Source organism: Thunnus thynnus, chromosome 14 (assembly GCF_963924715.1).
Source record: "Thunnus thynnus chromosome 14, fThuThy2.1, whole genome shotgun sequence".
NCBI classification, from domain to species: Eukaryota; Metazoa; Chordata; class Actinopteri; order Scombriformes; family Scombridae; genus Thunnus; species Thunnus thynnus.
Window position 1 is genome coordinate 14696098 of NC_089530.1, and position 23399 is coordinate 14719496.

The window sequence follows — 23399 nt, forward strand, 5'->3', positions numbered from 1 at the left end:
GTGCTTGTATACTACAGGTGTGTGTGCTCTCCTGGTTATGTTGGCGATGACTGCAGTGTAGACTATAATGACTGTGAGGAGCATCGCTGTCAGAACGGAGCTCAGTGTGTGGATGAGCTGAATGGATACTCCTGTGTCTGTACTGAAGGATATAGGTGAGAAATAGCACAAATTCAACATGCATGGGCTAATCACTTCTCTGCTGTGCTCACATTTTATACTCACACAATTCTCCTACTCTCTCCGCAGTGGTCAGTTGTGTGAGGTTCCTCCATCCTCGCTGTCTCTGTGCGAGCTGGCCGACTGCCAGAACAACGCCCCCTGTGTGGAGCGAGGTGGCCGTGCCCTCTGTCAATGTCCTCCAGAGTTCGGCGGGCCACGCTGTGAGAAGCTGGTCAGCGTCAACTTCATAGATAGAGACTCATACTTACTGCTTTCTGACCTCAAGAACTGGCCCCAAGCTAACATCACCTTACAGGTATACACAATGTGTTAAGGCGCAAACATTTATATGTTTCTCTGTGATGACACCACCTCTCTGACACCTGACAAATTCACATGTCTCTCTGTAGGTATCAACAGATGAGGATAACGGTATACTGCTGTACAATGGTGACAATGATCATATTGCAGTGGAGCTCTACCAAGGTCATGTCAAGGTCAGCTACGACCCCGGCAGCCAGCCTGGACATGCCATCTACAGGTAAGGAGCCAATAAACCCTTGAAAGGCTGAAGTTTACTGTCACTGCTGACACCTGATGAAAATGTAATGTTTTGTTTTTTTTTAATTAGATCTTTGGGAGATCTAATTATGTCTTATATCCTGTGTCTGTTTTCTTTTGCCAGTACTGAGACTATCAACGATGGCCAGTTCCACACAGTGGAGCTTGTGACCTTTGACCAGATGGTGAACCTGTCCATTGACGGAGGTCTCCCCACCACAATGGACAGCTTTGGGGCGGTGCGGCCCCTCAACGGGGAGGCTCCACTATATGTGGGGGGTAGGGGCCCTCTCCAGAACACACCTCCCTCCTCTGCAGGCACTCTTAACTACTACACTACTGTCAATCACCTCCCCTCCCCCATCGCTTTGTCACCACCGCAACCAACCCCTCCCCTCAGCTATGCAACCCAGTCCTACCTCCACCCAAACCCTATCCTCCAACCACACCATCCCCACCTTCAGTCATAACTGTGTTTGCTAGGGGCCACACATTAATGTACAATACAAAAATATACATACACCTCTAAATACGGCGTATGCACAATTTGTAATGAATGAGTAACCCATTTCACCATGACAGATAAAACATATTTCTCAAATATGACTCATTACCCATAGTGATCATACAACACACAGTGAACCTTATGTCCACTTTATAGTCCAACATATCCATTGTCTTTACAGCACATTTTTACAGTGTGTAAAGTCCGCCCTCTAGTGACTTCTCTGAGAACTACCAGACACAGTCTTTTTAGTTTGTTTCGTATTTGCATGGATTTTGTTTGCATAAAATGCAACTGTATTTATTTGTATGTGTGATTTAGCCACTCTTGACATTCTTTTATCATGTAATTTGAAAAATTACAAACCTTTGTTGCCATTCAGCCCCAATTCTGGGATTAACGTGATGGTTTGCTCAGAAGTGGCCCTGAATTTGTACAGTTTGTTTCAGTGCTGTGATGTGCTGTGTTGTGCTGTACTGTTTTTCATTCATACAACACTACAGGAGACATTTCCCTATACCTGTTTGCCTTTTGCTGTCCTTGTTTTCAAGGATGATGTGTCTTGTGGTGCAAATACAAAATATTTCTTTAATAAATATATAAAAAGTAGCATATTGCAATCTGACATACTGAATGCACTGTGGGACACACATGTTTGAAAATGCTCTCCTCCATTACACTCATACCAGCCCCGTGTTAGCTGTCTGTTTGTGATCTCGCTTGCCAGCTTTCATATCAATAAACATCATCTCCTTTCCTTCTCCACTCGTCCTCCAGGTATGCCAGTAGACGTACACTCTGGCGCTTTCCGTCTCTGGCAGATCCAGAACGGTTCCAGTTTCCATGGCTGTATCCAGAACCTGTACATCAACAACGAGCTCCAGGACTTTACCAAAACCCAGATGAAGCCCGGCGTGGTACCGGGCTGTGAGCCCTGCAAGAAGATCTACTGCGTACATGGCATCTGCCAACCTGATGGGGTCCAGGGACCAGTGTGCCATTGCCAGCCAGGCTGGAGCGGGCCGCACTGTGACCAACCTGCTACCAACCCCTGCCAGGGCAGCAAGTATGTTACCAAGCTTATAGTGATGCTCTTCTCATACTACTAGTTATTTTGTTTTTTATCTTCTCGTTATCCGAATTAAGGGTCTGAGAATAGAGAGTGTCATATGTTGTTCTGGGACAAATTTATGATGTTATTTCTCTCAGAAGATCAATTTAATAGGTACACCTTCTTAGACATTAACAAGGAGTATTCCCTTACTAGATGCGTCCATGGAAAGTGCATCCCACTGGACAGTCAGTCATACCGCTGCGAGTGTGTGGAGGGTTACCGCGGTGCCCTGTGTAACCAACAAGGGGAGCTGTTCAACCCCTGCCGCCGGCTGTCCTGCAAACATGGTCGCTGCCAAATCTCAGACACAGGAGACGCCTACTGTCACTGTGAAAGTGGCTTCACTGGGGAACTTTGTGATACAGGTTGGTTTGCTTGATCTGGAATCTCAAAGATAAAGAAAATTATATTTGTGGGCTTGAGCCAAAAAAGTAGATAAGTATTTATACTAATGTCTATGAGTGTTTTTCCTGTTTCCCAGAGTCTGAGTGCCGAGGGGAACCTGTGCGAGACTTCTACCAAGTGCAGCGAGGCTACGCCATCTGCCAGACAACACGCATGGTCTCCTGGGTGGATTGCACCGGAGCCTGCGACACGGGGGCCTGCTGCGCCAGCCAGCGGATGAAACGCCGGAAATACACCTTTGAATGCAGCGATGGAACCTCCTTCAGCGAGGAAGTGGAAAAGACCATCAAGTGTGGCTGCGTGGGCTGCATGTAGCACCATTCACTCACGTTTCCTGCCGCTGCCGTTGAGCAGAAGATAGAAAGAAAGAAAGAAAGGAGGGAAGAGAGAGGACTGGAGGAAAGCGAGCGAGGGAGGGAAAGAGAAGAAAGAGAGAGATTATAAAGAATATATATAAAACCTCTATCTATATATTATGGACAACAATGTTTGTAAAATAGGACATTTCCTCCCCTTCCAAGGGTGTGTGACCTACAGTAACACAGAGAAACCAACATCATGAGCAACAATGTAGAAGTGACAACAGCAACAAAACCATTGTATCTGCAACATTGTTCCAAGAGGTCCAGAGATTTCAAAGGTGTTGCATTCGGAGTGAGGCATCCCTCCAACTCAAATTACCCAGTGTGAATTCCCCATCCATCTGTGAGGCCTCTGACAGCCTAACCACCATCTACCATCTTTACTCTGTGGAGGCGGCGAGGACAGTGGGGTCCAGCCTGGCTGAGAATGGCACAAGAGAAGCGGAGAAAGTCAAAGAGAGGGGAAAAGAAGTGGATAAAGAGAGAGCTGGACCGTTTGATTTGGCAAAGCTATCTTGAGTTGAGCTTGGCTGGGTTACCTGGACTGGGCTGGATATGGTTTGGGTTCAGTTAAAGTTGTTGTTGGTTTGGTGTAACATCTTCTCTGCCAGGATACAGTCATCCATCGACACATGCACATGTAGAAGTGAACAAAGAAAGGTAGGGTTTAGAGTGGCACATAATCCGGTGTGGATGTCGTGGCTTTGAAGCCAGGTGGTCTGGTGTCACAGTTGTTTGCTGTGAGGTACTGTTACATAGAAGCTCCATAAAAATAGAGACTGCACTGACTAGCAGCACTGAAGACGACAGTCATACACCTCTCCGAAGTACATGATCACACATGCATGGCGTACCGTACATACATGCACACACACAGTCTTAACACCAGTAGAAGTGAGAGGGCCTGTGTGGTGCAACTATCTCTTCTGTTCATACAGCAAACCAGTCTGGTGCTGGCAGTGCGCCCAGTGGTTACCAGTGCCCCCAGCATGCATTGCCTCAGGGTTAGGATGATTTGCATAATCCCACCCCCTTTGAGCAGGAGGCCGTTCAGCCCCTGCTCCTCTTGATGCCTGCAGTATTAAACGTTTGCAAACTGTTGCATGTGTGGAGAAAAGTTTGCCAACAAATATGTAGACCTTCTTAATATCATTATAATGTTATTACGAAACAAAAGGTTGCAGAGTCATCTTCTGATTTTTTTGTTTTGTTACGTCTAATTTCCCATATTGATTTGTTTTTATTTTTGTTATATTTTGTTTCATGATGTAACCTAACTCCTTTAGCCCCCACCCCACTCCAAAAAAACCCTCCCCAACAACCCTTTATATAGAAATGCCTAACAGATTCTAATATATATATATTTGTATTTCATTTTGGTATAGTATTTTTCTATGTTAAAGAGTAAGTCTGTTTCTGGAAGCTTTGGGACTGGTGGAATGGCAGGTGGTTCCCTAGGTGTTTTTATTTGTTGATCTCACTTGTTCCAACAAGGTAATTAATTACAGTAATTGGCCAAAAATACAGCAGCTGGTTGGCCTTGTTGTATAGGAGGCAGTATTGGTCTAGAAATATGTTTAATATTGTATATGTTGTCTTCCATGTGAATATTACATCTAATTCATGAGAGTCTGTGCTTGTTTTTGTTCCTTTATTTATTTTATCTCAAGGCGTTTTCCTGTAGAAAGTGGAAGGCATAAATGTTCCTGACTTTCAGATATTTTCAAAAATTTCAAAAAGATGAAAAAAGGTAAAATAATGAATAAAAAATTGCATAAAAATATGTAAGGTATTTGTAACATCACTTAATAGCGAGTTACGACAGTGTTTTCCTCCTCTCCGGCTCAGACATTCCTCATTTGCTGCACGAGCTGGAGAGGTCAGAGCTGGGACGTGTGTGAGATCAACACACGTCCCCCTCAAATTTACCTTGTAATTACCATATCACACTTTAAAGGCTTCTGATTGTTTTCATGTTCATTTTGTTGAAGTGCTCGGTTGTATTTCTATCATTTTAATTTGAGAGATGTTTGCCATAGAGAGAAGTCCGTTGAGGTGTTTTTAGTTCAACAGAGTTCAAGTAGTCAAGCTCAACTGATCATAAGCTACTGTCAAGCCAGAAGAAATAGGATGAAGTTTCCTGTGTATGTATATCATCCTAGATCTGTTTGAAGAGGCAACTGTGTGAAGCATCACATGCCTACTACTGACAGATAATAAATGAGAAAGGTCTGGACATTTAAATGTTTGTCAGTTCTGACTGGCTATCCACAAAAAAAAAAAAAAGAAAAAAAAAAAGAAGAAGAAACGGTGCCAATTATAGTGACCACAACAGTCATACCTGAATGTATAAATGTGTATAGATAAATATGACCTATGCTTATTCATGAAGTGGTAACTTTTAGCTGTTATTTAGTTTCCAATGTAAGATATAGAAATCACATACTGTTTTATAAGTGACAGTTCATCAGGATGGCTTAAGGCATTGTTCTTCCTGAAGATTGGGATTGTGTTTTTTCCATTTTGCTGATCTAAATGTTAAAAAAAGTCTCTTTATAGTGTAAAAGGCTGCACATCCCAGATCTCAGCTCAGTACAATGCCACATCACAGAGCTCCTATTCATATTGCTACCCATGTTAACTTTGTTTTACATGCTTTTGATGTGATCCCAGTGGTGTACAATAACATTAAAAAGAAGATCTCATAAAGGACGCTAATGAACAGTCACTGTAATTCTTAGGCTGTGTGCCTCATAAAGGTGCATATTTAGTCGAATGTGGCTTTCTTTTCATGTCTCCTTTCCTTCCTCTGCACTGATCTGTACTGGATAAGTGCATTCAGCTTCCTGGTAGACATCTTAGTGGTGCTTGTGCTATATTGAGATGTAATTCAGTTATCTGGTCCGATGACCAGAAACACAGATTTTCCATCCTATGAACTATATACATAAATATGTTATTGTAAACGACACAATGTCTCTGTTGTATTGAACTGGTGCAAAAACTTAAGAAGTATCCCTGGTCGGGTTCTGTCTGTTTGCTTTTTTGTTACAGGATTGATGGTGGGATTGAACTGAAAAACTCCCAATAATGCTGAATGTATGTAGTGCCACCGACAAAATGTTTACCAAACCTCCACTCTTTTCATTAATTAAACTTAAATGTGTGTGCTTTTAAAACAATGTGTTGTGTTTTTTGGTTGTCTTTGTTATTTTAGAAAACTTAAATTCTTTACACTTTTAAGGCAACATATAAGTCCTTATAGTGATTAGGAAAAAAATTGAAATTTGAAAATTTACAATTCCAAAAGCAACATGGCACACTCCATCTGCTGATGAAGATCATGTGATTAACCAAAATCTCCACGAACAGCTACTAAATTGCCTTTTTACTGATTTTTTTTTCTTCAAAAATTAACTTGGAAGTTCTTAATAAGTTGGAAGTAATTGTTTGGAGTTCGTCACATACTGGAGAGGTGACCGTCAACTGTGAATTTACTGCTTACCAAACGGAGCTTTAGCGAAAGTTCAGTCAGGAAGACTATCTTTTGCATGCTCAGGTCTGTAGTTTCAAACCATCTGTCATTCCCATCGATCAGGCATGCTCACTCATAATTTCCTTGCTGTCATTGCAGGGGCCATCAGTTGAGCTGTTCACATCAGCTGGTCACATCTAACCAATAGCACATTGACACACCTTCATTGTCAGCCTATCATTTTGCGGTTGCCTTTTTAAATATGTTTTCTCCCTCTCTACCTTAGTGCTTTCATGTTGCTGTCATGCACGCCCCATGATCTCCCCATCAGCGCCCAGTCTTTGCTGATTCATCAGTGCATCACTTCATCAACCTCATCTGCCTTGTCAGTCTCAGCAGAAGTCATCAGCCACCACCACCAGTGTCTGGACTATATGGGGGATTTATCTTGCTTCTGCTCAGGACTGATGTCCCTTGATTACAAAATCTCCCTGTAGAGTCTAAGCACCAAAGACTTTTGACAAGACTTAATCATCAATATCGATATAATAAACAATTATTTTTGCTTCATCCACTTGTCTTTCCTGATTGAACTGATTTTTACCAAAAGAGAAGGGATCCAGTGCAGCAGAGTAAATGAATAAAGCTGCTTTCTTGGCCTTGACTGTGTGAAAACCCACCGAGCCCAAAGTGTTTGACTGTCCAGAGGAAGAAAATTATTTCTCTATGGCCCATTCCTACAGGTTTTTCATATCCTGTAAAAGTGGGACATTCCAAGTCCCCCTCCCTGTAAATGGGCCATCTCCATGTAAATATCCACAAGTACAGGTTGTTGCCACTCGAGTAACTGATGTTCTGATGTGTTTCAAGTAAGTTGATATGACATGTCCCTGAACACCACTACCTTGGATGGATCGTGGCCTGCATCGGCACATGAAGTAGCTCAACTGCATGGACATTTTCCCCTTTGGAAGGCCAAAACAGCACAGTACAATCTGATTTGGTTTCAGTGCTGGTACTAAATATGCTTGCAAATCAGTAATCACCAACTCCTAAGACAGATTGTTTCATGACATATCATGTATGGCATCACATGGCATGAGGGATGGAAATCAAAAGCTGCAACCATGTAGTGCCATGTATCACTGTCATGTTCCATCAGTTTGTTGCAGTATCAAACAGAGAACTTTTGCATTTCACCATTAAGGTGAATGAATGATAAATTTCTTTGTGTTGTGTTGGTTTTGGTGAGAGGTCGTCGTTCATTTGCTCTGTTTTCTGCAGGGTTGAGGTGATGGAGGCCAACTGCTTACCCATCTGTCCCACAGTAGGAGCTTCCCGAGAGCCGTATGGCAGGTTGTGGCAGGTTGTGGCAGGTCCCTGTCATGTGAAATACCTTCATTGGCTATGTCAAGGCGTTTCACACGTTTGCCACCGGAACACACCACACTAGGGGCCGCATGGATAAAACACTGTGTGTACACTCATGACTAAAACCGTGTGTGCACAAAGGCAGAAATATGCATACGCATTCTTTTCGTGAGATTTATAAAGCGTGCGTACGCATAGTTGTGTTTTATAAATCCACTCTCACGATTAGCCATGAATGGATGAAGACACACCCTGAACCAGCCGTTTTCCAATGGAATTTATCAATTCAAATCTGTCAATGAAACATACGGGAAATAAAAAGTGCCGTTCCGCCGATTGTGTTTCCCAGAGGAGAGGTTCTCCAGCGGCCAAAACAGCTATCATAACGCACGACGATTACGCATGGCTTTGCGGCTCTTTATACCGTCCATATCATTAATTCATCGCGTGAACCTGTAAACCATCGCCGGCAGGGATATCAGAGAAATGTAATCTATGATTAGTTTGTAGCACTCATATCGAAACCGACTTTACGAGGTGCGTCACAACTAAGGATAAAATAAAATTAACAGCAAAATACGATGTATTGTGTTAAGACTACAAAGACACTGCAGAGACTCTTGGAGAGATTAGGAAGGCAGTGGGATGCCAGGACACTTCAGAACACTATAACCTAGTTCGTATGAAACAGACTGAGGTGCTCAGTCTTCATCGTGCCCCTTCATTCCCTTCCTTTCCACAAACAAGACCTTGTCGGATCCTTCTCCAAGATGCAGTTCAACTTTGTCTGGTTAAAGAACATTAAAACACAGGCATAAACGAGTCAAGAAACCAAACATAAAATTCAAACATCTTTATATCAACTCCAGCAAAAATACAAAGTTCTTAAAGACGTATCATTCTTGGGATTACCACAAATAAAGCAGTTATTTCTTTCTAATATACAAAATCAAAATATTTAAATAGCAACTGTAAAGAATAAACATGTTCAAGTCTGATATTTGGTGGGCTGTTTTAGATTTGCTAAATTCTTTAGCCTACATGGAGTTCTTAAATAACAATAAAAACATGACAGACATGTTTTGCATTTACAGATGATTTACCCTCTAAAGAGAAATGACCTTAATAAAAAAATAACACTGTGCTAAAAATGGTATTTTTCCTTTGACAATATACTAAAGTCAGTTACTACTGTGGAAGTAAAGAAACTTCACATTATGAGAACATCTGACAGTCAATGACAATAAAAAAATAACAACATAATAATAAAACTGCAATGTACTTTGATACACAACTCAGAAGTGTGACTAGACTACCCCAAAAACTTGATATCCTACTTGTGAATAAATCAAGGGAAGGACTTTATAAGCCTGCAATGTGCCATTAATGCTAGAGGCCATTAACACCGATCACGTGTACACACTTTTCAGGCCTTTGTTGTTCAGAAATATTGTTGCCAAAGTGATACACAAACCACTGTCCCAAAGTTTTCTCAGATTTTTCAGAATAGCTTTTTGATGGGCACTAAACGTGCATGCATAGTCTTGAATGGGGTTAGTATTTTCAAAGATCATGGGCATAAATATAATTCTGGATCTCAGTTGGTAGGAAGGCAACAGCTGCAGAGAGTTGCTAAAATACACCTGCAACTGTCTCCACATTAACAAGACTTTACACATGCAGAAGCAGGTAAAACACTCAAAGAACAATTGAGCATAATGGTCAGAAGTGACTGCAGAGGTACATCAAGATGAAAACTGACCAGAAACAAAATAAAAAATACAAACTTTTTGTCATGACACATACAGAACGCACATGTCTGTTTCAACAATTCTGACACTTTTTTTTAAACATCTAATACAACTATAATAAGAACAATTTCATGTTAATGCTCTGGGAAAACAGGTATAGAAAAATAAAACTGTCAGGTATGCCTCAGTCAACATAAAGAATTTACAGATGAAGCATGAGGCACAACCTGCGGAACGGAAACTATTTGCACACACCCTCAGTGAGGCAAATGAATGTTGTCTGCCTCTCCAGTAAATTGAAAGCTGTTACAACTAGAGGACAGGAGTTTTCACATTTAGCAACACATTCTATAACTTTACACTTCATAAATAAGGCACCTGGTCACAACAGTCACATATTCACAATGTTGTGATTGGAAGACAAGCTGGAGATACAAACCGCCTACTTACAAGTAAGTACAAATTTTATCCAAAGCTGACCTTCCTTCTCATATCAAGCTCTCTGAACATTGATATTCTCTGTCATTCAGTAAACGCAGTGCATGCTATTATCGGAAACAATAATTATATACAAAAAATGGCAAAAAAAAAAAGAAACAAAACGGGATGAAGAATGGATTTAATGTCACCATTATAACAGCTGGAAGCTTGACGTTTGTTACTCTTACTTTTAAAATGAGGTTTTGTTATCTCCAGCCGTGTCGTAGAGTGCTGACACATAAAGCCAAACAGCAAACTACATCAGCTAGACATCATATAGGACTCATATGTAGTCCCTGAACACAGAGCAAACGCTCAGCAAACAATCACATTTGCATTTTCACACCAAAGCTTTACAAAAGCGTTAATGAATTTCAAAATCTCTGTTCCTCCTTCACACATTTGCCTACTGAAAAAGGTATCCTCTGAAGAGTTTGGTGAAGACTACAAAATAGATACTTCTGGTCCTTCTGATAAAAAGAAAAAAAAAAAAATCACAAAATTCTCTAAATAAAGACGATCTCTCTCTGTCTCTGCAGGTCCATTTTATTTTGAGTGTGATGTCCTGGTGCGCTTAGCTGGGGTCTCTAAAAGCTCCTGAGCTCTCTTTGTTGCACTGCGTGGCAACATGGCTGCCTGACTTCTCTTTGCCAGGGATTTTAAAGCCCCTTTTCTGGTCAATGTGGCTTCCTCAGCTTTCCGGACTGATTTAGGAGATGCATTTTGTGATGTCATTGACTTTTTTGCCCTCTTTGACACAAGACTGGGGCTTCCAGTCAAAGGGACTGCCGCCTCCATTTTTCTCTGGGATCTTGTCAGTACCTGGTCAGGTGACGTTGGAACCTTGACATCCACGCTCTGCTGTGGGGTTTCAACAGCATTCTCGGTACCTTTCATTTCAGCGACTGTACTTTGAGATGATTCCTTTGCTTGCATTTTTGCAGCATTCACTTTACTCACAGTGGGCTTTTCAACTTCTGCTTTCTCTGCTTCAAATAGTTTTTTGTCAGCCTTCCTTTTAGATGTGTCGACAGGATTGTGTTCAGATATTTTAGGAGAACCTAGTCGTTGAGAATATCTCTTTGGCAACTCTTCTTTTCTGGTTGTATATTTTGGAGGTCTACCACTGCCCTGCGCCTTGACCGCCCTTCCTTGAACGGGATGCTTTGTTGCCTTTTTGCCAGCCAGTGTTATCCTTCTCCCCATTTTTGCTGCAGACGCTTTCATTTGTTTACTGACAGGTAGGGCTGATTTCCGTGCCTTCAGAGGTCGTTTCAATTTAGATTTGGAGGCAGACTTTGTGGTAGTCAGCCTTTTCAAATTGTTTGCTTTTAAGCTTTTTGAGGTGTCTTTCAGTCTAACTTTGCTGGTTTGCTGAACCTGCATCTTCTCTCGGATATTAGAGTATTTCCTCAAGATCCTTGCACTGGCTGGATTCTTTGATTTACCAGAAGCTTTCTGGGATTCACCTCTTTGCACACAGGCTTCGGCAGAGGAGTGTGACTTATTAAAAGTCTGAGTAGTACTAGGTAGTTCTCTTCTCTCCTTCCCTTTGACTGCATTTGCCTCTTGTTCCAGTGCTCTGGCAATCAGTTTCTGACTCTTGGGGTTGCTCTTTACAGGAGAGGCAATGGCAAACTTTTTCAAATGTTTCTTTAAGCGCTCTGCCTGTAGGCTTGGAAATACCCCTTGAGAGGTCCCTGAAGCACTAGACGAGCTGTGGAAGCACAGCTGGGTTTCTGAAGGAAGACGTGTATTCACTTTCTTGACAATGACAAGGGACTTTGTTTCTGTTGATTCAAGGAACCAGCGACAAATACTGGTAAGATCAAAGCCTTTCATGAAGAGCATTTGCACTGGTGAGTATCTCTGGTGCTCTGAAGACTTTGGTTTTCGTGCCCTGCGTTTACTTTTCCATATAGCTGCCTGTCTGTCTGCTTTGTTTTTGTATTTTGTCGCTGGCTGACCCTCTTTGTCCATTTGCACCCAGCCTTTCTGCATTTTATCATACCTAATGTTCAAGTTTGTAATTTGTTGTTGGTTTTCTTCACCAGTCAGACTCTCCAAGAATTTGCTAGCACTCTGTTTGAGGGGCTCAGGTCTTGGTGTAATGACAGGGATGGTGGAGCTGTGGGGCAACACGGATGGCACAGGTAATGGAGGGGGTCTCACCTGAGCTTTAGTTATCCTTTCTGGCATTATTCTGATAGGTGAAGCTACATCACTCTGTCTTCCAGCTATAGAAGGAGCACTGGTAGAAGGTGCAGTCAATCTTTGTGATCTCAAAGTCAATTTCTTGTTGTCCAGTGGTGATGACTGAGGAACAGACTGGTGGGACATTTCAGCCTTACTGCTCTCACTCCTCAATGGCATTCTTGTGGGTTTGTCTGGTATGGAAGAACTGCTATCATCTCCACTCGCAGACTTGTCTTCTAAAGATGCTACATTTGGCTTCTGCTGCAAAGCAAAATCACTTGCTTCTGCCTCCTTTCTGAGAGCCCGTTTGCCTCTTAATGGCATATTCTTTGTTTGCATTTCAGTCTTTACGGGACTGTGATTTTCTAATGGACTCGATACCTCACTGCTAAATTGATGCTTCTCATTCTCACTTACAGCCTTAGCAGACCTTAGTTTTTGTTTGGCATCGAATATACTTTCTACCTCAGTTTTTTGTGTTTCTTCGGAGGATGTCTCTATTGGTTGAGTTTTTTCAATGTTTAATTCCACAGTTGTTTCTGGGACCATGCTGAGTTGGGACTGTTCAGCGGCTGCTGGGGGAGATGACGTGACTAGAGGAGGAGAAGAAACAGGAGGCGGAGAAGGAGGGTCGAGGGAGGGGAGGTGCTCTGTAAATGGAAGGGCATTGGTGGCAGCAGGTTCCAGAGAGGAAATGGAAGTGACAACATTTGAAGAAGGTGGTGATGCTAAAGTTCCAGCTGGCTTCTGGCTGGCTGATCTAAGTTGCCGTTTGGATTCGATGCTGTGGGGAGAATCAACTGGCTGATCAGAATCCTGATCTCTCTGAACTCTCTTTTGTTTTTGGATTTGTTTGGTCCTTGAGGGGAATTTCGACATTGGGCTTGATGATGTGTCAGAAGATGGTCCTGTCACCTGTGGGATTACAGGTGTACTCTCAATAGATTCTACATGCATGTGTGTTTCAGGTACATGTTTCTCCAAATTCCTGGTTTCAACAGATGAATCAACAGAGGCCTTGTTGGGAACATTCTGACTTGATTTCACTGGGCTTTTAGTAGGTGATGAGCTGCTGTTGCTGTTACTTGATCTACGACGCAGGTTTCTGTCAGATGAAGATATTGGTCTACCATTAACATAGCCCACTATCACTGTTTCTGTTTGTCTTAACCGCTTTGGCAGAGGGACTGAAGCACCTCTTTTTCTACGCCAAGGGGGTAATTCCTTCAAGAGCGTGTCAAGTGTCTTTGTGGACACATCATATTCATTGTCATTATCATCATCTTCGGTCTCTAGAGGTATAACACTGTCAACAGCTTCATCTGTTTTAATTTCTTGCTCTCTCACCATCTCCTCTTCTGCTGAACCTGTGGTGTTGGAACTTTCTGTCTCTCCAAAGTTGTCATAGAGTATTCGTGTCTCTGGCTCAAGTTCCTGATGTTGTTCCTCTTGTATTCTCTCCCTTTCAGTTTCATCTGTCTCTTCCTCATCTTGATTCAACGGTGATGGGGCACTATTCTGTTGGAGAACGGGCTCACTGCTCTGTATTTTATCCAATGACAGCTGAGACTCAGCTTCCTCTATGGTATTATTCTCCAATGGTTCCTCTATCCTTTCTGATATTACATGCTCAGTATTCTCGTGTATGTCTTCTTGAGGCTCAGCATTATCTTTTTCTGCTTCAAATGGTGCCTGAGCATCACTTTCTTCACTTCCTGTTGTTTTCCCTGAATCTGCAGCTGTATCCTGTTCTACATCTGCGCCCACATCCATTTCTCTGTTCTCTGTTGGAGAGCTTATTGGAGATTGAGGAGCAGACTGCCCCTTGCTCTGACATTGATCTGTCTGACTGGTTTCAACTATAATGTCTACTTCACTGGCTGCTACCTCCACCATATCTCCTGTTCCTGGTATCACCCTCTCATCTGACTCTTCTGTTGACATTTGTTGATTCATTGCCTCCCTGCATGCTCCAGCAAAAGGCATATCCACAGGTGGTACACCTTCAGGCTTTGAAAGTATTTGTTTAGGGGTGACCAATGTGATCAACTCTGGCATTGGATTGGGACAGTTGCCCCTCCCAGCCAACGTACGGACAGTTTTTAACTCCCATATTTCATCTGAATACATATGTCCTCTGGTGCTTTTTCTGGCATTGCGGCGTGGGAGCATGTTGCGCTGCTGTTCCTTAAAACACTCTGTAATTGGTTTGTCAATATAAACAATGTCACAATGGCCGAGATCAGGGTCAACTATTCCCCTAAAAGAGTCCCTGGTCTGATGATCAGAGGATGCTTTCATGGTCTTCCTGGCAGTCCTTGGAGAGTCTGCAGGAAGAGTCACATGATCTGAAAACGGTTTTGCTGGTAGATCTTTGGCATTCCCAAGAGTCTCTCTCTGTCTAGCTTGATGTGTGTGACTAAACTGATTGTGTCTTTTTACAGAGGAGCTTAGTCTAGCACTATGAGTCTCTGTTCTGTTGGATGAATTTGAGTTACCCTGTCTGTCCTCCAAAGTGCCAGAGTCAGATGAAAGAGAGGCTGTGAGCACACATGACAACTTCTTACCAGCAGCAACATTGCTGGTCTTCATGATTTTCATCTTAAGAGGTGCATGATCACCATGACGGTTGTTCTCTGTGTCCACTGGATTAGCAATGGAGGTGAAAACCTGGTTACTCCCTGACCCAGGACTGCGAAGATCCAAAGCAGGGCTAGCAGTAACAGATGTTTTCAGTGAAACTGCAGTGTCTGGAACTTTTTTCATTGCACAACTGCTTGGGATAGAATGGGACATATCCTGGACTTCTGATTTAGGAGTGGATTCACTAGGAAACCTTAGCTCAGAGCATGACTTCTCAGGGGTGAGTGCGCTGGGTTTTGCAGTGGAGTAGGCAGTTCCCTGGATCCCAGAGGTAGAGTTAGAGGTTTGCTGCGTATTGGAGGATGTGAGTGCCTTGACCTCCGTCTGTAGGAAGCTTATGGCATCAACTATCTGTCTCTGATGGTGGGGGCAGAGTTTGGCCATGAACTGTTCCAGTGTTGAGGTGGACTGCAGGTCTTTTGCCTTTGCAACACGCAAGTCTGGAGACTCACTGGGGGAAAAAGAACAAGATAGATGTAACTGAACATTGAGAAGAGGCAAAAAGGGTTCATACTATTAATTTGTATGTGATTATTATATTTATGCAGAAAAATGTCCCTTCATCTCTGTAAAGCCCCTGATAAAATTGTCAAAGTTGTGGAATTAAATGTGTGTGTGAAATAATTCACAAATGCATTACAATATTTATCATTGCATATTTATTAGAAGAATAAGTGATTTTAAAAGTGAATCTTCCATCCAGTGAACTTGACCAATTACACTGTTACAGCTAATACATTTTTCTTCTTTGCACAGTGGTGTTTTTTGTTACAGAATACATCAAGAATTTTTTTTCACATGCACAAGACATTTAGTAATGGTGACCCACTTTGTTTAAAACAAGTCACATGTTTATCACTTGAAAGAGCAAATACATTGGGGGCAAATATAGAGTACATCAATTTTGTCAAGTTTTCATGTATTTAATGACTAGTGCAAAGGATAACATTTAAATACAAGTGCTCAACAACTTAACAAATTAACCAGTAAAATAAGAACAGTAGCATGACAATACAGGCGTGGCAGAACAAAATTAGTCATTCTAATACCTGTGAGGTGTTCTTTGTGCCAATGCAAATCTAAATTAGTCAGGTAATTAATTGGGGGGGGGGAAGGTACTTCTGTATTTTTGGCTTAAGTTGTGTCAGCGAGGTAGGTCTATTACAAAATCCTCCGATACCTTTGGAGCATTTACACTATCACATTATGCCAAAAATATATTTATATTATAATCCGTCTGAAAAGATAATTTTATTTGTTAAAAAAGTCCTTTCTTAGCTACACTGTGGTCTTGTAACAAGGAAATGACCAGACAAATGAAACCACATCTGGATTCCTGAGGTGACCCTTTTAACAAATAGCATGTCACAAAGCTACGTTGAGTGATGAAAAAGAGAAATTGCTTTGCACACAGTGTGCACTGCGGAGCAATACTAGTCAGAAAAAAAAATTAAAGTTAAATGTTATGCTAATTATTTAAAACCATCTGATAATAACAAACTTACAATAAATTTGTATATAATAATGCTGCATTGCCAAATACCATGCTACTAATATTTTGACACAGTAAAGCTGACATCTGTAATTTTCCAAATGTTGTCACCTTTGCTACAGCAAAGATGGTGGAAAAGCTAAAATTAAGCATGGTATGAAGGCTCTACTCAGTGTTGTTGGTATCCGGCTAAGTGAAATGTCATAGACCAAGCAGGTAACTTGAATGTGGATTTTTTTCAATTTACTTTGTTGAAACAGTTTTAGCAATCTCCACTAAATGCATGGATAGGAGAACAAAATAGTGTTAAAAAACAGTACAGATTTCAGCTTTAAACCACACAGGTTATAATGCAACCTTTGAAGTGGGAAGCATGAATAACACAATACATGTACACTAAGTGAGCAGAGTCTTAGGACTTTCATTGAGATTTTCAGGAACGCAGTTTTAGGATGTTACATGAGCAGTCTTTTAAATAAAATACTTCCTTTTTGAGGCACTGTGAACTAGAGAGAAATGTGTTAATTAAATACCTCATAGTCAACATCTTACCTGCAACTGAGGTTATGTTGATATTCACTGTGTAACAAAGTACAAAAATAAAAAGAGTGAGTGAAAAAGTAAAAACATGTACTTAAGATTTTTTTGGCTCCAAACATAAAATGATTTGTACAGCATTCCAAAATATCTCAATGTAACTTTTAGAGATTAAAAAATACATTTTTGAGATTAGAAAATAACCTTTGCTGCAAGTGGAACCTGACCTTTTTATTTATTTATTTGTTTGTTTGTTTTTTTGCTAAGCTCATTAACTTCACATCCCTGCTGGTAAGGTCTAAAGAGTTCAAGAGGAGTACCTGAATAAAGAGTGGTAAGTGTTTCATCCCTGAGGGTTTCGCTCTCTGTTTCACTTAGCAATAGCGTTGCAGTGAGGAACTGACACAAAGTACATGCCTTTTTCTTACAGAGGAGTAAAATAACTGATCTAAAAAGCAGAAGCAAACCAAATTATACTTCAATTCCACAACATTTCACAAGCACACAAACATTGATGTGTTAACTCATCTATGATGTTCATCTGTACATTAGGTATATAAATATTCTGGCAAATATGGACTCTGAGGGTATTTTATCATACATTAACCATTACCCACATTTTCAACTGGTTTTGAGATATTTCGGGTTCAAAGTTCATCTCCTTGACACATTGTTTACTTGACAGTAATTACACCTACAACACTCCAGTATTTTCCATAAAACAATCTCAAAAAGATAAACTTCACCATATACAACTAACTTCCCATTGTCATATTTGATTTAGTCCAATCATGCAAAATACACCCAGTGTCATTCTGTTATACACTGTAAATGTTAAATCAAATATACAAAATCTGTACATATTTTTTTATGGACAGGGACACTCTTTAGTCATTTGAAGAGCAACACTGTTGGCAGCTGGGTAATCCTGTCAGTTCACAAAGACTTTTGCCCTGTACATTGTATTTACCAAACAAAAGCAAACAATACCCAACTTGTGCAAGTGTGAAGTAAAGGACAATCTTCAATGTCTTCCCTTCACATCTATCATGTAAGACAGTTTAATATACCTTTTTAAGCATTATATACTTATGTGTCTATAAACACTTATGCAAATAATGTTTTGTTTTATTAAAGCCATTTACATTCATGGTTACTTAAGTGATGACAAAACTATTAATTAATAAATATTGATTAATAAATACTGCATTTACAAAATAACTCCTCCCCAAACATATAATCAGTTTGCGCAGGTATGTAAGGGAAGGTAAACCATTTTAAGAACAAAACAGTTCCTAAAAAAAAAAAAAAAAAAATCAGAAATGCTCTTATCATCAGTTGTCTCAACAAAGAGCACCTACACTTCTCCTTCCCCCATCCCAAAAATAAAACAAATTATAAAACATTAAATATATCAGGGTGCAATTCACTACAAAGATACACTTAGATATTTACATGTGGTGAATCTTTTTGACAGATTTTCTACTGTCATCTCCATGACAACTGGTCTTGTAAGCTACTCGCCTTTACTGAAAGCTTTCTAGAATAAACTGTGTTGGGTGCATGAGAAATTGCTACATAAAAACAGCTATGAGAACAGTAAACTGTGATATGGATTTTCCAGATGAGGTAGTCGACCATTAGATTTGCTACGATAAACAATGTGAACATGTCTTACCTATCAATAAACACTAAGCACTTGTATGTCTTTAATGTATTCATTAAGATGCATTAGACACTGAATGAGAAAATAAAGCATGATTTTGAGTAATGCTGGATGATTGTCAATGCAAGAATAATTTAATTAATAAAAATGAATTAGTGAATAGATTTTACTATTTGAAGCAATGGTTTTGTTTTGTTTTTTCAACCTATATAAGCAAAGTTATTCCAACATTTTGTGAATATGTGTAAAATTGTTGATTATTAATGTTGATTAGGAGCAAAGGTTTGAGGCATCAACCTCATTAATGGTTAACCAGATGAAAAATAATGAACATGTTGAACTTGGAGTGTGAAGGAATGCAAAAAAAAAAAAAAATCAACTAAAACATCCCTGCATTTAGACCAAAGTGTGGCAGTGTACAAACTAAACAGTTAAATAAGAGAAACCCTACAACATAGTAAGTTTACCATCAAACATGAATTTGTTCTATTGTTACAGTGCTATTAGCTGGAACACACATGTTCCTCAACTATATGTTACTTTTGAATCATCTCTCACTTAAAAATGTTTATAATGCAGGCATTCTTTGTAATATATGACTGCAAATATATGTTAAGTGTCAAAACTTAAGCAATCATTTCTTTAATCAAAACATCCACGTTCATCTAAGCAACACTGTGTACTTCTGAAAGGATGCAAGAGTTGCAAACAGATAATTACCAAGATTTGCTACAGCTGTGTATCCACCTGATAAAAGAATAATGGGTCATAATCCCATATTCTGGAATGTCCTGAGGTATAAGGGATAATGCACACTGAGGTGTCCCAGTAGAGCAGTATAACGGATGAGGCAGTGAACTCCATGAAGTAAAACATGGAGCTCTCTCTGTCAAGTCCACCAGGCAAAACACTGAATGAATTTTTCACCCAATCTTCTACATAGTATTCATTTTCAGGAAATGGCGTCAACCTGAGCTTTGGTATGGCCACTCAGAACAGAAAGATCTCAAGGTAATGGTTGTGTGGTTGCCTCCAGGAAAAAATCTTTTACTCAATGTAAAAAAAAGAACTACATAGTCACTAGCGTGGTTTTGGAATTACAGGTTTTTGGGCTTAATGCAACAAAACACTACAAACTTTAATCTTCACAGTTTTAATAGTCTGGGCTTTAGTTTTTTAAAGTCTGGGCTTGTCTGTAACTGCACAAAAAGTAATTAGAACCAATAAAGTTTGACTCAAATCAAATCTAAGTAGACTCTCAAATAAAATGTAGCCTTTGATGAATATATTCAAGTATCCAAGCCATTTCTCTTTGAAGTACAAATACTACTGCCAGAAGGTGATTATCACTTTTCCTCTCCACAGGAAGAGACATTTTCATTGAATGTTTTGCCTTAATAACTTGAGAAATAACTGGGTCTGGACTGAGGCATGATTGTAACGGTAGCTAACAAGTTAGTTAACTTGCTAGCTTGATAAAACAAAAAACAGGCAGCCTGTAAGTGAGGCTCTATTTGCTAATATTGCTTGATAAAAGTTCTGTTTCGTATTAAAAAAATACCTTAGGAGCTAAAAGTGTCTGAAAATGTCAACACAGCACCTAAATATTATTTAAGACTTTGACATTAACATAGTACTGAACTTATTTTTTGTTAACCAGAAGTAAACATTTTCAAAAACATAACAAAAAAACATAAAAAAAACAAACAAAAAAAATATTTTGGATATTATAGTGTTTGGAATGAATACAGATTTAGAATATAATAGTGTTTGGACTGTTTGTCCTTACATCTCCAGTGTCTATTTCAGCCATAGAAGTGCATTTGCAAAACAGTGACAGAGACTTTTACCGTCCTCCATAAACAAATAACGGATACAATAATTTATAATAATGTATGCTTAGAATGCTTTCACCTATATTTTCAGGGCCTACATAAAAAGTTGCATTAACTATATATTCACTTTGAAGATATGACCAAGTGCTCTGAACAGTACTGAGAGAAGACACTGAGGGGCGCCACTTCCTTAGACATGATTTCACTCTGAATGTTCAGAGTACATCTATGGAGCCAGGAATGGTCATCTTCAAATCATAACCTATATAAATGAAATAAAATTAACAATATATAGTATTTTAAAATTCCTAACAAATAGCAAGCATGTGAAGCGTTATAGATGGCCATATATACACATATTAATGTATTAATAACCAAATTTAAGTAAATAAGTTAATAATAAATATGAGTATTTTGATTTAAATGTTACACACAACTATTGAGGTTTTATGGAAAAACAAGTCAGCAACTTCCACTGTCTGGCAAATGCAACATTTGTCTGGTTAAAAAGTACATCATTTTTAGTACTTTACTGTTACATCACTCATTTGGTGAGAGGCTTCCATCATTCAACCCATTCCCGTTCTCTGAGGATGAACTCTCTCTTTTCTCAGAAACAATGTCCTGGAAGTTTTGGAGTTCTTTAGTCTCAAGGGACCGTGAAACACCCTGTTCCTCTAGCTGGCTTAACAGCCTCACTTTCTTTTTAGGGGGATGTTTCAAGGTCCCCAATCGCTCTTTAACTTTGTATTCCAGGGTGCTGTGTGGAATGCCGTAGATCGTTTGGGCTTTAGACACACTCATTTTCCCACCCATCACCACCACAATCGCCTCCTCCAGCAGCTCAGTGTTGTACTGTCGGTATCTCCCGCGTTTCTTCCTTGGCTGTTTGTTACCTAGGTCCGACTCTGAATCCAGGGGATAGTTTCCCCCCAAGGCTTGGCGGTCGGTGTCGTAAGGCCAGTATTCCTTCTCCGAACCTGAGCCATCAAAACCTCCACTGCTCTTTTTCTGAATCTGCCTGGGCAGAATGGAACGAAGCTTCTTTCCCAGACCATTATCACAAAGTGAACCTGAATACTCTGTGGACAGAGAGTCCCAAGATGGGTCTGTTCCTGTGGCCAAAACTCGCACCTGGGGAATCTTGAGGTCAAAAGATGAATGAGAAAGGGAGAGGCTATCTTGGCAGGCCTCCTGGAGGTTTCCTTTACCATAGGCCAGTGACTTTGAGAAAAGCCCAGCAGCTTCCAATAACCTGGGTATGTCTTTAAGATGCTCACTAGCCTCACTGTTGGTTTTGAGTTTGAGGAGGGCCCCAAAATGAGTTTTGGAATTCCAGGAGGCAGATCCATTGCTGAAGAGGTCAGTGGGTCTGGAGCTGTGGTTATGGCTGAGAGGTGACTCTGGGTCGCTCTCCAGACCGACCTCCTCTTTGATGTGCAGCGAGTATGCGAGAGGCGAAGGAGGCTTATAACGGGTGGAGTGGCCGATATTCTCCCTCCTCCTCCCATCCTGTAGGCGCCTCATAAACAGCCCGACTTGTCCGTCCGCTCTCAAGGATCGCCTGATTGGATGGAAGGAAATTGGGTGTAAGCAGAGCTTGCACAGTGCCTTTTCTCTTTTCTAAAGGAGGATGGGTTGGGGAGGGGAGGATGTTGGCCACTCCTTTATTATATGACCTTGCTTTGGTAACATCACTATCTTTTAGAATAACGGACTGTGTGGTTGTGTGTGTGTCTTTTAAGAACAAAAAAGGCTCAAGTTTGACAATTTTTTTATTTGCTTTCTTGACGATTGTTTACAAATTTTGCATCAACATAAGAGATAAGAAACAAAACGGAAAAGAAAGGGCAAAGAAACCAAGAAAATAAAACCAAAGAAAAGGAATATACTGAGTACATAAAGGTTTTTGTATTCCAGTGGCTCAAAAAGCATAGCCAGAAAGAGGAGGGTGGGGGTAATTGTCATTGCTGTAAGGCAGCTTGGCATGTAGCTGTTAAGCAGGGCACAATAACTATGAAATACAAAATGACTAAAGCAAGTCATAGCTCTTGACATTTTGTGTGTGACGTTACCACTGAACAAGCACAGCAATAAAAGAGTAAGCCAGCAGAGGGTTGTTGTGTGTACCAAACTCAAAGCCCGATTGACTGAGTGCGACCACGGAAAGAAATTTAGCGAGAAATAAAATCGTATATGATAGTTAAAGAATTCCAAAATAATTAAGATATGTATTATTATTATTATTATTATTATTATTATTATTATTGTAAGTTAATCTCTGATAGAGACATTGGCATGGACATTGTCTGGGGCCAAAGGACTGTGGTCAGCTCTGATTCTGTGCTGAATCTGAACACAGTGCTGATGCTGATCTTACAACTCAACAAAAAAAAACAAAAAAAATCCCAACTATCCCTTTTAGAATCTAAATCTCTTAATTCTATTTTCTAAAGTCAGTGTTCTATAAAGCTTAATGTGGATAGTTTTTATGTAGATATCAAAATGAAGCAATGTGCATGCTGCACATAATATTCAATGTAAGATAAAAATCAGAGGCATCTTTATTGAGTTAGGAATGATCACTTTTAGATCCTATCAGCTCTAAAAGCGGCAGAAGTAGAGAATGCAAAGCCACTGAAATTATTACATATCAGCCTCAAGCGCGGATGCACTTTAGAGTTAAACAATATCAAGATGCTTTGCAAGAAAAACAAAACATAATCAAAATACAAAATAAAATACTAAATATTATTTAGATAAAGATATTGAGATACAATTCATTTTTGTCCGTAGAGAATACAATTAAAATTGGAAACAATCCTTAGATTTGCATGAATGTTT

General features: G+C 40.1%; 2 protein-coding genes across 4 annotated transcripts in view; one reads left to right on the plus strand and one right to left on the minus strand.

Annotated features, from left to right (window-relative positions):
• Positions 1 to 6291, plus strand: part of slit1a (slit homolog 1a (Drosophila)) — a 90510-nt gene extending 84219 nt beyond the window's left edge. The window contains exons 31-37 of one of the 2 annotated variants that reach the window (XM_067610073.1): positions 18 to 155; positions 250 to 478; positions 573 to 703; positions 848 to 1041; positions 2006 to 2294; positions 2496 to 2707; positions 2824 to 6291. In XM_067610073.1, coding sequence (XP_067466174.1) covers positions 18 to 155; positions 250 to 478; positions 573 to 703; positions 848 to 1041; positions 2006 to 2294; positions 2496 to 2707; positions 2824 to 3062 — 1432 coding nt within the window. In that variant the 3' untranslated portion in view covers positions 3063 to 6291. The remainder of the gene's footprint in view (positions 1 to 17; positions 156 to 249; positions 479 to 572; positions 704 to 847; positions 1042 to 2005; positions 2295 to 2495; positions 2708 to 2823) is intronic. The other variant, XM_067610074.1, reaches the window with a different exon arrangement.
• Positions 6292 to 8793: 2502 nt separating this feature from the next.
• The window catches only part of LOC137197017 (ligand-dependent corepressor-like), a 29678-nt gene continuing 15072 nt past the window's right edge, over positions 8794 to 23399 (minus strand). The window contains exon 7 of one of the 2 annotated variants that reach the window (XM_067610075.1): positions 8794 to 15476. In XM_067610075.1, coding sequence (XP_067466176.1) covers positions 10733 to 15476 — 4744 coding nt within the window. In that variant the 3' untranslated portion in view covers positions 8794 to 10732. Of the gene's footprint in view, positions 15477 to 15669; positions 22120 to 23399 lie in introns of those variants that run through there. The other variant, XM_067610076.1, reaches the window with a different exon arrangement.